General features: G+C 38.5%; 2 protein-coding genes across 7 annotated transcripts in view; both read right to left on the reverse strand.

Annotated features, from left to right (window-relative positions):
- Window positions 1–8: 8 nt before the first annotated feature.
- CG8745 (uncharacterized protein) lies at window positions 9–6,887 on the reverse strand. The gene is made up of 4 exons (NM_140408.3): window positions 6,585–6,887; window positions 5,299–5,417; window positions 1,901–2,135; window positions 9–1,780 (listed from the first exon to the last, which is right to left on the reverse strand). Exons 1-4 carry the CDS (start codon window positions 6,671–6,673, stop codon window positions 739–741), a joined length of 1,485 nt encoding a protein of 494 aa, NP_648665.1. The 5' UTR covers window positions 6,674–6,887; the 3' UTR covers window positions 9–738.
- A 508-nt stretch (window positions 6,888–7,395) lies between these two features.
- The window catches only part of dysc (dyschronic), a 35,823-nt gene continuing 27,198 nt past the window's right edge, over window positions 7,396–16,020 (reverse strand). For 4 of the 6 annotated variants that reach the window (NM_001144475.3, NM_001274882.2, NM_140411.5 and 1 more), the window contains 4 exons: window positions 13,904–13,990; window positions 13,054–13,248; window positions 12,904–12,996; window positions 7,396–12,839 (listed from right to left, as the gene is read on the reverse strand). In NM_001144475.3, coding sequence (NP_001137947.1) covers window positions 12,711–12,839; window positions 12,904–12,996; window positions 13,054–13,248; window positions 13,904–13,990 — 504 coding nt within the window. In that variant the 3' untranslated portion in view covers window positions 7,396–12,710. The remainder of the gene's footprint in view (window positions 12,840–12,903; window positions 12,997–13,053; window positions 13,249–13,903; window positions 13,991–16,020) is intronic. The other 2 variants (NM_001274884.2, NM_001274883.2) reach the window with 1 other exon arrangement.

Below are 16,020 nucleotides of genomic sequence, written 5' to 3' on the forward strand. Positions count from 1 at the left end.
TTGTATTTGATTTGCTATAAGATGTTTTTATTCACACAACAAAACTCTACTTGTAACTCAACGTTAGCCGCATCAAACATTTGCATACTCATCGGGGTTTTTATATACACATACACCCAGAAAAGGTAGAATATTCTACAAATATTCTACATTTTGCTTACATCTATCATATTTGCAAGTAATCGTTTATAAAATTAGGCGGATCAACGTGATCAGTAAAGTCTCACCCCTCTTGACAAGCAAAACAGTATTTACCAAAAATTAAATGTTGTGTCGAGAAATCGCACAGAAGTTTCGAATTTCATAATTGACATTTACGTGAAAAAAACATTGTAGTTATACAAAATATACGTAACATTTTAACAACATTTGTAACATATACTAAATATATTCATAAATTCATATATACATGATGTTGGGGATATAACAATTCAAGAAATTCGTTCTGGGCTCCCTACGTTTCTAGATACTAGAAGATAATTGGCGAAGAGGATAATGATTATACAGCGTAAAAATATAAATGTAGATTACAGATAAGTGGGTCTAATTCTAAGCAAATAAACATGTTGATACTACAGCTAAAAAATGGAAATTTTGCGAATTACTTCTAATTTTTTATGGGAACAGCGGACATGGGGATCATGGAATAATTTAAATATCCTTGGTGGCTAAAGCTATTTTGTGCCCGGGCGAAGAGACGTTGTTGGTGGTGGCATTGGCCAACCAGCAGGCACTGCCTCAGACGGACTTGATAAGGCGATCCTGCCGCTCGAAGAGTTTCGTCTTGTTGGCCAGTGTCTCAGTGGCTGTTGCAATGACACCACTGGTAGCAGCCATGGCGGCTGATGTGGCACTGGCCAGCCGCTCCTGCATCACGGCGGTCAAGCACTCCCGGAATCCCAGCAGGAATTCATCTGCATTCTCCCGGTTGAAGCACATGGGTGGCTTTAGCTTGATCACGTTATCGTTGGGACCGTCGGAGGAAACGAGCACCCGGTGGAGCTGCTTCATCCGGTTGACCACCCAGTGGGCAGCCTTCTTGTCGGGAATACGCTCCTTCCGATCCTGGACCAGCTCTATGCCCACGAAGAGTCCAGCGCCTCGCACATCGCCAATGCACTCGAATTCTTGCTTCAGACGATTGCACTCCTCCAAAAGATAATCGCCCAAAACAAGAGCCTTCTGTTGCAGACCCTCCTCCTCGATAACGCGCATCACTGCATTGGCGATCGCACAGGAGACCGGATTGCCGCCATAAGTGTTAAAGTAAGCAACTCCGGTGGCATGGAAGGCCTGAGCGATTTCCGGAGTGGTAACTACCGCACCCACCGGATGTCCATTGCCCATGGGCTTGGCCACACACACAATATCGGGGATTACGTTTTGGGTCTCGAATGCCCAATAGTGGCTGCCCACGCGTCCAAATCCCACCTGAACCTCGTCAGCAATGCAAACGCCTCCGGCAGAGCGTACCGCATCGTAGACTGCCTGGAAGTATCCGGCTGGTGGCAAAATCTGTCCACCGCAACTCTGCAGACTCTCGGCAATGAAGGCGGCGACGCCCTGTCCTTTGGCCAACTGCTTCTGGCAGATCTCCTCGATGGGCTGAGCATACAGGGCACCCATGTCAGCATCCGGATACATCTTGTCCGTAAACTTTCCGCCATAAACGTCCGGGCACGGCGCCACATGCACGTAGTCGGGCTTGGCCTCGCCGCCGGGCTGGTTAAATTTGTATGGAGACACCTCCATCACCGACTGCAGATGACCATGATAGGCACTGTAACGAAATAAAAGAAATTAGCATATTTTTCCATAGGTGTTCAAAATAAATATTAAGCAAGCCAAAATCATTTTTTCAAGCAAATTTAATCTCTAGAATCAAACAGAAGAAACTTACTGGTCGAGAGTGATAACATCCTGACGCTTAGTAAAGTTGCGGGCCAATCGAAGGGCCAGGTCATTGGCCTCGGATCCGGAATTGACGAAGAAGCAAACGGACAGAGGCTCCGGCATTTTGCTGGTCAACGTGCGAGCACACTGGACCAGTTCGTCGTGGAGGAAGCGGTTGTTCGTCGAGATGGTGGCCATCTGCAGGGCTCCAGCTCGCACCACCTCCGGATGGCAATGACCCACTGCAAAGATTGAGGTCAAATTTATAATTATTGTATAGTTTTTAAATAAATATATTTAAATTGTTAGCAAGTATTAATAAAAGTAAAATAGATAACCATATTGTATAACTGAATACCAGGCACCCTCTTTAACTAATCAAATTGCTAACTCACGATGGAGAAATAAACCCAAAAATAAAGCTTTCAATTAGCGCTACTGACCCAACGAGATTATTAGATCAAATTTATAGATAGATCAACCCAATAGTGATAAGCTTGTACTGAGGGTGTGGCTAAAATTAGGCAAGTCGCGCACGTGATTTTCCCCTAACCACTTGCTTGCCCGATCGTTTGTGCAGCGCTTCACATATAAGCAGGGCAATCTGCCACGATACCGAAAATAAAACGCTTTCAGACAGGCCCGGATCCATTGGGCTCGGCGTCGCCATCCGTAAGTGTATCGCTATTCCGTAGGCGCCGACGGATGGGCGATAAGCCCCGGGACCCGGACCACTCCGCTCCCGTCGACGGCGACAGATTGCGACGTTTGGGGGTCAACTACTCGTTCCGATTGCGTTTCTAATTTCGTCTCGTACTCGCATTAGAATCATTTGGACTTGGACTCACACACGCCCCCGATAAGACGTAGTGTTCTGCGAGGCAGGTATCACGTGAAGTTCACGCGATGCCTTCACGTTTCTAGTTTCCATATCAGTGGTATGAAATTAAATGGTGTATAATAGACTGACTGTTTCTGTTTCATACGCTTGCTGATTAGGTTTGGAATGATCGAAATGACCATGGGGGAATCTCTGCACTTTGGTTTTTAATTATGTCGAGGGAATAGAAGTACAGTTATGCTGGGAAAAACTAGCATTTTTAGAAACTGTTTTGAAAGAGCGTTACTAAGCATATCTCAATGTGTATTCAAATAACTTCATCACTAGCTATATTGAAAAACTTCAGTTAGGGCTCGTTCTAGATCGTATACTTTAAGTGATGAATATTATTAATATGCTCTTCATCTTCTATAATTCATAACAAGCCCACCCACTTGTTTTCCTCTTTCGCGATCAGCAAATTTTCTTAGTTTTTCGCGACATTGTCGACAATCTACAAGTGGTCGCTATGACATGCTTACACTTCCACTTGCTCTTCTCTTTATATCGCCTGTTTGTACGACTTTTCACAGCCCGCAGGCCCATGGCTCGGGGTGTTTTTCCGACTATCTGCTCAGAATTTTCCACTCGCAATGTGTGCTGAGTGGCACAGCTGATTGCTCAGATCTCGTGGGGTTGGGGCACTACGAGCACAAATATTGAAAAACTAGACTACGTACGGACATATGGGCTGCACGACTGTACGCCTTGTGTGCTCACCCCGGGGCAGCCCCGCCCCCTTTTTTCGTACTGTGCCCGACCGCCTATCTCGAGTACATTTCCACTCGCACGAGACGTTCACATGTTGCGGCCTGTTGGACACCCGGAGTGGAAAAAGTAGCACGAGATTACGAGGAACGTGGTTTCTAGTTTCATAACAACTTGTTATTCAGATCGTCAGATCGTCCACACGTGCCCCCGCCACCTTATCATGGTTATAGTGCTACATGTTTGCTTGAGGACTGATTTCACACTTTGTTATTGATGACTTATGGGCATAGCCGTAAGTTACGTGCCTCTGCACGGACCCAATATTACGTTCTGAATGTGAAAGGGCTAACTATCAGTCGTATGAAGATCGTAAGACTTGTTCCGAGGTTGATTGAGTTTTGCGATCGTCTACGAAATGTGCAACCGTCTAAGTGGGTCATTAAATGGGGGAGCACTATAAATAATCCCAATATCCATCACCAAGTTTTTGAAAGTGTTTTGATATAAAGGGACAACATCTATTGATTGATTTATTGATCAGTTGATGGTGCAAACACAATCAGTTGACTATCTCTGAACTGTAAACAGCTTTACCTTTTTGCACCCTTCGATGATAACCCTTATTGGAATATTGTTTTCGACCCTGTTGATGAGCCCCCTTAGGTGGCAATTAACCAAAAGGAAAGCTATTAATAAGCGCTACAGTCGACGTTATCAAATCTCATTGGGTTGTCAAATCTATTTCATCTATATTCAGTACATTCGCAATGCCAATGGCCTCATCTTATCAGTGCGGCAAGCGTTAATACAAAAGGAAAAACTAATTTTATAGAAGGGCAGCTTTTCAGAAATAGAAAGCCCTGAAAATAACTATTTATTACTATATATGTTTTAAGTATTATTTAAGGGCATGTAATATAACTTTACACATATAAAGTTATAATTAATAGTGATTTTAGGCTAGGAAAATTGCTGCCAACAAAACCTTGTAAATGGAAAATTTTCCGTAGCAGGAAGTGTTTTGGACAATTACAAACAAGACGCAAACAATGTGAGCTACCTAGATCCCAGAATCAGCAAATTGGCAAATTGGTTGCCGACGTCAATCTTCGTTGTTTTTTTGTTATTGTCGTTGGGCCACCGTTGTTGATAAGTTGATATGGTTTGGATGGTCTGGATTTGACTGGGACCCCCTCGGTGATATATATATACATATATATGTATGTGTACGTAATACGTATTGTATATTTTACGCAAATGCGGTCCCTGGCCATTTGTTATTATTGTGATTGTCTTGATGGCAGTGCTGTGTTAATCACTCATTCTATATCTATATATATCTAGTTGAGCACTCAACCTTGAACTTGCGTTGCCAAACGCTCCAAATAGCCGCAGTGCCACATGCACTTTGCATCCGTACATTGGCCATTTGACGGGCGTGTGCCACTGCTAATCAGCATAAACAGAAATAGGATCCGTCAACGACCAAGTGTCGACGTCCGGACGGGAGGTCCAAAATAATCGTCATCAGGCCCCGGTTCCAAAATCGCAAAACATGACCTAGCAACGTACTTAATGGCACCCCTACTTTATTATAACAATTTTTTATTGCAGAAATGGCGACGAAATTATCATTTTCTGCGCCCTACACCACCGTTTTCTTCATCTTTTCACCTAATTAACAATATTTTCGAGATGAATAATAGGATCTATTACATATAAGAGCTGGTTTTTTGATCTATTGATCTTACGCATTCTGTAGTCCTACAAATTTTTACATATTTTTCAAATTTAGTTTTGATAGATTGACTTACCGTGGGCTACATTGTTGATGCAGTCCAGATACCGGGTGCCCTCCTCATCAAACATATATTGACCTTGACCGCGCACAATTTTCAGGGGATCAGAGCGATAGAAGAGCTGGCAGGCTTGTCTGCAGAAAAAAATGCAAGTTATTAAGTAGGTTAATTAGGTGGATGGCAAAGTTGCTAGCTAAGCTAAGTGAAGTCATAAAATCCAGACAATGTAAAAGGCAAAGACGTATATGTGACGATAGTTATACTATTAACCGGGGCCTATTTCAACAGTTCACAAATATACGACAGAGTAGTGAGTAGTACTCATTATCACCAAGATAATCACTGTTCCCACTGCCGTGTTTAATGGTTATTGTGTTTGTGTTTGTTAGACAAAAACAAGGCGTCTTGCTGTGTTTGATAAACATTTTAGGGTTGACTTTAGGCAAACAAAGAGAGCGGGAACGCAGCTGCTAACAATTTAATGGGGACAAAAAATGCACTTTGATCCGAACTGCATCCTAACCATTTGAAAATCATAATTATTAGCTACTTGAATTTAGCCTGATCCATATTTAGTTTAATATGGTAAATCAATAATTGTTCGCCAATAATTTGGAAACATGAAAGTGATAAAACCGAACTGACGTATTTTGTAAAAGTTCAGAGTCATAAAAAACAGGCCCCTTTTGTTTTCGAATTTCTCGATTTATTGCTAGCAATTTGTAATTCATTTCACAAGCTACCTAGCCTTTGTTCTTTTTTAAAATATTCCACAAAATGGAAAATTTGGATTGATATTTTTCAGTCAATTTAGATTACAATATATATGTAAGCGAGAACAAATGTGAAATGTATATTGAACGTGATTATCAAGTGCGAACACTCTGCCTAGCAGGCCCTTTGAATTTATTTTTATAAAATTTCCAAATTGGTTTTATAAATATTTTTATGCAGTCAGGCGATAAAAAATCAATATGGCCCAAATCTAAAAAAGCGCCGCTGTTGCACGACTTTTTTCCTGCTTTTTTTTGTGCACTTTTTTTGTTATATTATTTCCTTGGGTGGCGGTGGCGGCTGTTGGCAACAGTGCCAAAAATACAAAAGTACAAGAAAATCGGGCGGCCAGCCGTCCAATGCGAGCGAAAGAGAGGGCTGGCGATGAGTGGGCCGAGTGGGGGATGCCGCCTGACCTTGACAGCCAGAGCGAATTCAAGGCAAGGTCGCAGGCTCACGACCCGGACCAGGGATTACGAATACGAGCGAGGATAACGGCGTAAGGACCACGAAAGGAAGCCACTTACCCGATGTGCTGGTTGCGCAGCTTGATGGTCTCCGTTTTGCTCAGCTGCTCGCTGGCCACCAGATTCAGTTGCTCGTGGGCGAAAGGCATTTTTAAGATATATTTTGATTTTATTTTGTTTTTTTTTTTAACTCAGTTATTTAAAATCGGCAGAAAAGCGCGCACTTTTAGAACTGGCAAGTGACTTGATTTAAATTAGCTTTGAGCCGTGTGTTGAGACTGGAGTCCTGGCAGGATAATCGGTGCTCCTGGACAGTCGCTGGCAGGCACGGTCGCCTTTAACGTCTTGTTTGAAATTGTTGCCGAAGCAAGTTTCGTTCTCGCTTATAAACACACACAGCGGCATATCTTGCCATCTCTCTCTGCGAATTCGAACTCGCTCGCGCCTATCGATTTGTCGATTATTCATCGCATTAGAGTCCATTTGGGCGCGATAATTTGAATTATATAGTAATGGTAAATAAATAATAGTATAAAATTGTAATAGTAAATAAATACTAGTAGAAAATTGTAATAGTAAATAAATACTAGCAGTAAATTGCAATAGTAAATAAATACTAGTAGAAAATCGTAATAGTAAATAAATACTAGTAGTAAAATGTAATAGAAAATAAAATAGTTCGAAAATAAATCTATCATGGTACTTTTAGCTAGAATTGAAAGTTACATCTTTTATCCTCCATTAATAGACGAAAGTGTAGCCAGCGAATTCGAGTTTGATGTAGTTCCTAGAATCTAAAAGTATCTTTAAGTAATAGCCCCAAACAATCCAAAGCCACGCAGATCAGCGGTCGAAAATATCTATGTCGGTTATATAAAAAAACGTTTTCTTTTTATTTTTCTTTTGTTTTTTTTTTGCTGTTTTCTTTATGTATATGTAAATACCAAGGACAATATCATTTGTTTTTCACTTTGTTGTTTGCAATAATATAATTAATAATATAATATTAAATCAGCGCTTTTTGTGTTCATTTTCATTTCAATTTATGTATACCGTTATCTTTTGCTATGCTAATGCCTTAAATTGGTTTGTATTAATTTCGATAAATACAATTATTTTATTAATGTTTCAATAAATTTTTGAATTATTCTTTAAATGTTTAACTTTATATTTGTTCATTTATAATTGTTCTTTACAATATACACAACTGAAATACTTTTATTGGAATTGTTTATCATTAAACACTAAGCACTAGTTTAGCTCGATCTTTTGCGTTTATGCCTGGTGTTTTCTTTCCTAATTGTCATTTTGAATGGGATCGGAGAACAGAATAGAATGTAGGTACGTTTTTTGGTTTTTTTTTTCCAGGGGATTTTGTCTCGCAAGCAAAGCAAATTGGCTCTAAAAAGCAATGGAACAAATATCTAGGCATATAGAACTTGTACACTATCTATAAATATATGTTCTTTGGGTATGAGAATTTTCCTATGTACGATTTCTTTTGTTTTGCATTGTTTTGTGGTTCAGTGGTTCTTACGGTGCTTCGTCCTGCGTCCTTTTCAATAGCTTTCTCGATTCAAGGATGTATGATAAAAAATATAAAAGTGAGCATTGAATGTTTCCTTCTCTCTCTATATATGTAGTATATCTAGGTATAGTACAAGTTCGTGTTGAATTGTATGTGTTATAGTGTCTATATAGCAGATACAGATATATAACCATTTCTTGTTATGTACTAGGTGGCACAGTTTGTTTTTGTTGTAGTTGGTTGTTGGTTGTTTTTGTGGTCTGGTCTGAATTCATTAAAGGTTTTTGGGCATTTGATATATATTAGTTGGGGTTCTCATAATAAGGATCAACTGAAAAGCGAGACCTGGAAATCATAAGAGTTCTTTTGTTATCCGGTAATATACACAATCATACATTTTATATGTGATATATCGATATATCTACAAATTGGATTATCTCTGGTTAAAAGTCTAGCTCAATCTTAATCGTACAACAAGTTTGCTTCGGTTGAGGCTTTGCTATTCGGTAGTTTAGCTATCCATATTGACTATAACTAACAGCTATTGCTATTTACGATACGATAGTTCCGTGGTACATGGTTGTGGATCTATATGGTATGGTACATATACGTTTCTATATGGTATTTATAAGCTTTCATTTCTTTCCGTGTGATACGGTTTCTGTATGTTTTGGTTGAATGAGTTTAAATGCCGTTTACCCTTTCATTAGCATAGCATATAGATAGCCTTGTTGCTGTTTGTAATCATAGATATATATATAGTTCTATACATATTAATTCACATAAATGGTTTACTTCATCCGTGTGTGTTTTTTCATGTGGGGGGTATTGAAGTTGAAATTGAAATGGTTTTCTTCATTTTGCTTAAAATTGCTTCTCATTGTCGTTTACAATTTAGATATAGTTTAGCATACGTTTTATATTCGGTATATGTTTATATGTTGCTTGTATGCATGTATACGTTATATTAAATAGATATTTATCTGGTAGTTCTCAAAGTTTAAGATAAGCCTTCTCATCAAAATGTATCGCAATATACAAAGGCGTAAGTGCGTCCACAAGGCAATCCCCTTGATATTTTTCTTCACGCATGAACGTTGCAAAATGATTTCTTTTTGTTTCTATAAATTTTTGAAAATTTAACTTGAGTTTGGTTTTTTGTTCGATTTTCTTTTCTTTTCATTTCTTTTTTTTTTTTTGTGGTAAATTCACTAACAATAAGTAACAGCATAAGCTTCTTTGCTTGAATTTGGTTTTTAATTTTTAGTTTTAGCTAAAAAATGTACATAACTGATATTCAGTAAAGCGTTTAATTACATAATAGTCAACAAAAATACAAGTACAATACCTCATATAACGATTCAATTTCAATTGTAATAATTTTGTATATGTATTCAATTTCCACACAGACACATACATAAAGAGAGTTAATAAGAGAGAGTTAAGCAGAGAATTAGTTTTCCTTCTGGAGTTTTGAGATGATTAAAACAAGCCCAGCATAGAATCCATGCCCTATACATATCATTTAGACACAAAGTTAACTTTCTTGGGGACTTAGGTCGAACAAATTGCTCTTGTGACATGCAAAAGTTTCATTTCATAATCCAAACACTATCACACACAACAAACGAAATCAACAAATTTGGCGAAACGATTGACTGAACGACTGATTGACTGATTGAGTGAGTGGATGACAGATATAGGTAGATCGTTTAATCGAAAGTGAAGGATAGAGAGCGAAAAATACGTTGGTTTTTTGTTTTGTTTTTGATCTATAAAAAGGATTTTTTTCTTTGCTAATATTTTACACAATACGTATGAAGTTATAGTAAGCACTTGCTGGTTGTTCGTCGTGCCCGTTTAAAGTTGTTATATAATTTAATTTACTTGCTCGTGATCGCGCCCTGTCGGCTCGGCTCTTCCTGCTTCAACATCGTTTAACTTTTTACTTAATGCCAATCAACCTCAAATTTTAAGCGTTAATTTCTTCTTGTCTCTACAGCGTAAATGTTATTTTTGCATTTTTTTTTTTAGTGGCAGAGCAGACGTAGATGTCCTTCTGCCCTAGCAGTTTCATAATTCGTTTACCATTTTTCTGGGTTGGAGTTGCGTTTTGGGATCGGTTTGTTTTGGGGTGCGAGGGTCCTTTCTTGGTTAGTTGGTGAGGAGAATACAATTTTGCAGCGGATTTTCCTGGTGTCGGCCTTTTACTCCTTAAAACATTTAACAAACGTTCAAAAATTGTGCAGTGTGCAGTTTAAGTTGTACTAATAACAGGGATATGCCTTGCGGTGTTGTCAGATTGATCGAATTAATCGATTTAATCGCAGAACTGTAAATGTTGTCGATAATTAAATTTGTAGAAATATGATAGAATTTCAGTCGACGAAAATGTCGATTAACCTAACAACACTGCGGGTATATAATTTGATATCTTGGTTAAAAATTTAGAATTGATGCGCTTTTTGGGCTAAGTATTTCTGAGTGGGTGCTGGTGTAAGTGTTGTTGTGTGAGTGTTTTTGTGGCCATAGCTACTGCTTGCTTCATTTTATATATATTCATAGCTTTTTACATTTTTGCGATTTAATTTTAAGATTATTTTTAATTTTTACAAATTATCTTTTGCTTAGGTGGGCTTGATTTTTGTTTGTTGTTTGTTTTTTTGCGTTCGTTCAATTAGCTGCTGTAAATACAATCAATTTGGCAATATGCATGCGTGTGTATGTGTGTGTGTGCCGTGCATGCGTGTATTCGTGTATGTTAGTGTGTGTTTGAATCTAACAAAAGCGACAATTCGTTACTAGTTTGCTGGTTATTTTTACATTTTACAGTGTCTGTGCCTTAAATCTTGTTTCATCATTTTTTTCTCTGCATCGACTTTTTCTTTGCTTACTGTTTAGGGGATTTTAAGATATTTTACTTGTTCATTTTTAATATTTTAAGCTCTTGATTTTCTTAGTGTATGCCTTATTCGGTTGTGGTTGCTTTTCTTGGGGGCTTTTGTGGGTTTATCATCAAATAACATTGCTCTTACAGTAATCTTGTGAACCTAAACTTGTCTTGTCACTAGTTCAAACAAGTAATGATTAACGGTCTAAGCTACGTTGCTCGATTGATAATCAATAGTTTAATAATAATAATCATACAATAATATGTTTTTAGAGTTTACACAGATTTACACATTTTTCGACTAGCGCGTGGTTCGTGGTTCAATAGAGGGTCTTAGGATCAGGATACCTAAGGTCTGGATAGGTCTTCTCTCTGGTTATTCTAGTTGAGGATCGGAGTGGTTCTTGGTTTCAATAGATATAAAGACAGTTTTGGGGGAGCCATATACTACACTATGGATATAGAACGGAAAGCCAAGTTGGACAGAGATGCTCATATTTTGTATTATTTTTTTTTTAACATTTTTCTTTAACCTTGGCAGTGTTAAAATTTTGAATTTGATATTCCAGAAACTTTTTTTTTTAAATAAAAAAGGTTTATTACTGGTCTTGGTCTTTAAGACTTAACGTTCTTAAATCATATGTATACGTTTTTTTTTTGGTTAGAGCATCTCTTCAGCTACAACAAATTAACACATTTATAGAAGGTCCTAGTCAAGCGGTATATGGTGAGCCATACAACTCAATAGTAATTGGATGTAGCCAGGGAATTTCGGGGTAAATTTCGTATATTCTGTCAAGCGCGTTGTGTTCAGTGTAGAAAGAGGCGTGCATGAGGGGCGAAGGTATTCGGTTGTTTGAACAAAGGTAGCACAATTAAACTGTTTACTGATCGAATTGCTGTAGCAGTTTTGAAAGAATGTATCCAAAAGATTGTTATTGTTGCTCCAATTGCTAGAATTGCATTCGGTTTCTCCTTACTGGTAAACGGAATTATTATGAGATTTGTAGCTGTTGCTGCTGCTGTAGCGTTGGTGTTGCTGCTGTGATGAATATTGATGATGATGTTGGTGTTGGGGATGGTGTTGGTGTCCATGTTGGTGTTGGTGTTGCTCGTGGTGTTCACGATGATGATGGTGGTGGTGGTGTTGTTCGTGTTCGTGTTCGTGTTGGTACTCCCGCTCGCGTTGTTCGCGTTGTTCGCGAAAATGTTGCTGCCTATCGCGATGGTGTTGCTGCTGCTGTTCGCGTTGCAGTTGCTGCTGCTGTTCACGTTGCAGTTGCTGCTGCCGAGTGGGCGTTTGTTGCTGGTGCTCGCGTGTAGGCGTGGCATGTTGATGATGCTGCTCCCTTGTGGGAGTCGCCTCACGCGACGCCTTCGTTGGTGTGTTGGTGGTGTTTCCCGGTTGCTGTTGTTGTTTGCTGCCAGTTGTTGCAGCTCCCGTTCCCGTTGTTGGTGTTCCTTGTGTTTTGTTGCTGTTCGTGTTGGGCGTTTTTGTGTTTGAATGTTGTTGTTGCTGCTGCTGCTGCTGGGGATGTGGATGCGTATGCTGATGAGGTTGATGATTGCTGAGAGCCGCACTGCTACCATACTGGCTGTTGATGTTGTTGTGCAACTCATGGGGCAGTGGCGGCGGATTCTTGGCTTTCGTTAGCGGTATTGGTGTTGGCATTGGTTTTGGCGTCTCTGTTAAATCGATGCCCCATTCGTAAAGGAACTCGAGTTTTTGTCGTTCCAATGGGTCACTGGCCGGCAGGGCAAGCAAATGTTAGGCTTCTAAAAATATCAGCGCCGTCGGCTTCGGTTCCAAATTTGATTTTTTTGCTTCGACAACTAAGAAGGTTATTTCAGCCTTTTCACGATTAGCAAAGCATTCGGCTATTAGTCGAGCAACCTCCTGGAAAATCAAAAAGAAAACCGTCAAATTAATAACTCAAAAAAAAAAGGGAGCTCGAACATACCTGATGATGCAGACCCTCCACTTTCGTTCCATCTACCTCCAGGATGAGTTGGCCGACTTCTAAGCCGCCCGCTTCAAATGCTGCACCATTTTCCTATTTGCCAGGCATTTGAGTCTCAAAAAGTCATTTTATGATCTATTGCGTACTTACATGGATATTGATTATCCTAGGGAGCGGGTGTTTTGTATTAGCACCACCTTCGATAGCAATACCTAAAATTGGTTTGGTTTTCTTAACTGTAATGTGTAAGTTGCCTCTATGATCAGGTACGACGTTTGGATTGTGTTCATGTGTTTGTTCAGTCGTTGAACCACCATTCTGCTCCGCTGACAGACGCTGCATGGACTGAAAAACAAATAGGCCAAGTTCATGAAAAATCTTTAAACTAAATTAAAGATTTTAGTAGGTTTTTCCGGTTTGATCAAAAATATTCCATTGGCTTTACTTCTAGGATTAGCTTACAATTCAAATTGTGTATTGGTTTGATTAAAAGTAACTTGGTTCAAGCTGATAAAATAGATTCTGTGATTTGGTAAAGGCAAGCAATTTAACAATTGGTTGATTCAAGGAATTTGTATATGTATACTGTTTTGGGTTCTTGTACTTAATTACGTGTGGGTTCAAACAATAGGAAACGGTTCAAGCTATTGGTAGGCCAATTCAAATTTACATAGTATATTGCTAGTTTAAAATAATCAATGGTACAGTTGCTGTTTATTTTTGAGTTAGGTATAAAGAGAATTAGAGAGATAGAAAGTAGAAACTTTTGTGTGATTTGTTTGGAATGAATCATGAAATGTTCTGGGGTGACCGAATTGTATAGAATTTAATAGAAAAACCGACGAGAGTCTTATGATAATATGATTTAACTCTGTTAATTTCGAGCTGAAACGTATACTGGTTTCTCTTGTTGGCATTCAAGTGCTGTATTCAGTTATTATTTGTTGATATAGATATCTGTTTATTTAGTGTACTTGCACTATTTTCGAGTAGCACTCACCTGATGCCTTCGTACACCTTTATCGCCCAGCAATGTGCCGCCTTCTTCCTTCATATCGAAACTTCTTGAGAGTTTTGTGGCCAACTCCTATTCATTTAATTTTAGTTTCGGTTTCGATTTTCGAATATATATGGCCACAATGTATTTTGGCAATGAATTGGTTTGTATTTTTTGGGTTTTGCATAGTGAGCAAACATTTGATTGATTTTTGGTCGTACAATAAGTTGAATGTAAAATGAAAATAGTAGAGATATTTGCATAAGAATTCGTTGTAGTTGCTTGTAGTAGAGATTAAAAAACGTTGTAGATTTCTTGGTAGACTGTATTGGTTGCGTGTGTTATATGGATAGAATATATATATTTAAAGTTCTTCTTCTTTAGAAAGTGTTTGCTGTTTGCTTTGGTACTCGCTCACTTTCAAACATACAGACAGAAATTTAATTGAATAAAGTATGACATTTGACTATACGGTGGGTTAAATTGAGTGGTGGGTGGGGTTGTTTTCGGGTCGGTGGATGGGTGGTTTCGGTGGGACAGCATAAGCCAAAGCGTGCTTCAGAGAGAGATAGAGACGGTGACAGTCGGAGATTCTGGATATCGATTGGCATCCAAAGTGAACTGAACTGAACTGAACTGAGCTGAACTGAGCTGAGCCAAACTGATTTGCTTTGAATTGCTGAGTTTTCAGGTTTTTTCCTTTTTGCTTGCGATTTTTTGGTTACCTTTAACCATATTGGATTATCCGTCGATGTAAGCTTGATTGCTTGATTTGCTTGGCAGTGGTTTTTCAGCTTGTCACTGCAGAGTGCAGTTTATCTTTAATCGGAAAACTAAGGCACACAATAGGAAGAATACCAAAAACACTTGAAATAGTCTTCGTTCCTTTGTACAATTCAATAATAATGAAATGGAAATCCTTTTAATTAAGAGTCGCAAAAAAATAAACATATTCACAATTTTCAAGAATGCCATACAAAGGCTTCAATTGAAGACGACTTCAGATATTTTTCGTTTCGAAAGGACCTTGTTAATCTTAACTCTTAAGTCGTATCACTCTGTTATCGAACGGCAGAGGCACGAAATTGATGGATGTGATTTAGTCAATGAAGACTAATCGGCTTTTCACCTAATTAGAATCTTGATCAAAGCTGAGGTCAAAGTGCAATTATGAATATGCGAGTGCTGTGTGCGTTTCTGTGGAATTTTGTCTGTGTGGCTGGGTTGTGTTTGTCATTGAGTTGGTGCAGTTTAAGGCTTTGCAACTATACAGTAATTATACAATCTATTTATAAAAGCTAATGTTTAGATTTGGCAACTAAGACACTTAGATTTCGGTAGCTAGACTAAGTCGGACTAGGTGGGGCCAAATGTAGCGCTAACTAAAACTTGAAAACTTCAACTTACGAGTATATTACAGGACTAAGAGCTGCCAACTACAACTAGGATTTGGGTGCGTGTGTATTATTGTGTGTGTGTTTGTGGGGGGAGCAGCAGCTAAAATAGAGGCCAACATAAATCGGGATTTACACTAATTACAGGGCAAATGAAAAGAAATGGTAGAAACACTACAAATCGATGTGTGAGAGGTAAATTATTGGTGAATCATGGCTGGCGGTGAACCAAGACCAATTTATTTGATGCTGAACGGATATTGATATTTGCGTGTGTTTCGAAATCGGGGTGACTCATGCGTAAATGTGCAAATGTATTTTTCAAGCTTTTCTCTTTTTTTATTGGTTTTTTTTTGCTTTCTTTTTAGTTTTCACTTTTGTTCGTTTTTTGTCTTAAAGGCTTGACCTTTTGCTTTTAAATGCATTGTTGGCTTTTTAGTCTTGTGTCTTGTTTAGCTTTTGTTTTAAGATACTTACATTGACAATTACTTTACAAAAAGAGACTAAGGAAATCTATATGAAAAGTGCGCCACGAAAAATTAAATAAAACAAAACACAATGGAAAATAATGTTGTTTAACTTGTGGGGCAAGCAAAATTTTAATTGGAATGAGAGCACAAAACTAAATTACACTTCCTACGAATAAAACACAAAATGCTGGATATGCAACCGAATTCAATAAAAAGAATCTATTAATTTTGTTATTTTAATGGCACTTGCAGTGGC

Source organism: Drosophila melanogaster, chromosome 3L, assembly GCF_000001215.4.
Source record: "Drosophila melanogaster chromosome 3L".
In the NCBI taxonomy this organism is placed as follows: domain Eukaryota; kingdom Metazoa; phylum Arthropoda; class Insecta; order Diptera; family Drosophilidae; genus Drosophila; species Drosophila melanogaster.

Coding starts and splice junctions, on each gene's coding strand:
- CG8745 (NM_140408.3), bottom strand. CDS start 6,673: ATGCCTTTCGCCCACGAGCAACTGAATCTGGTGGCCAGCGAGCAGCTG. Junction 2,136..5,298: donor CATCAACAATGTAGCCCACG/GTAAGTCAATCT, acceptor CAATCTTTGCAG/TGGGTCATTGCCATCCGGAG. Junction 1,781..1,900: donor GATGTTATCACTCTCGACCA/GTAAGTTTCTTC, acceptor ATTTCGTTACAG/TGCCTATCATGGTCATCTGC.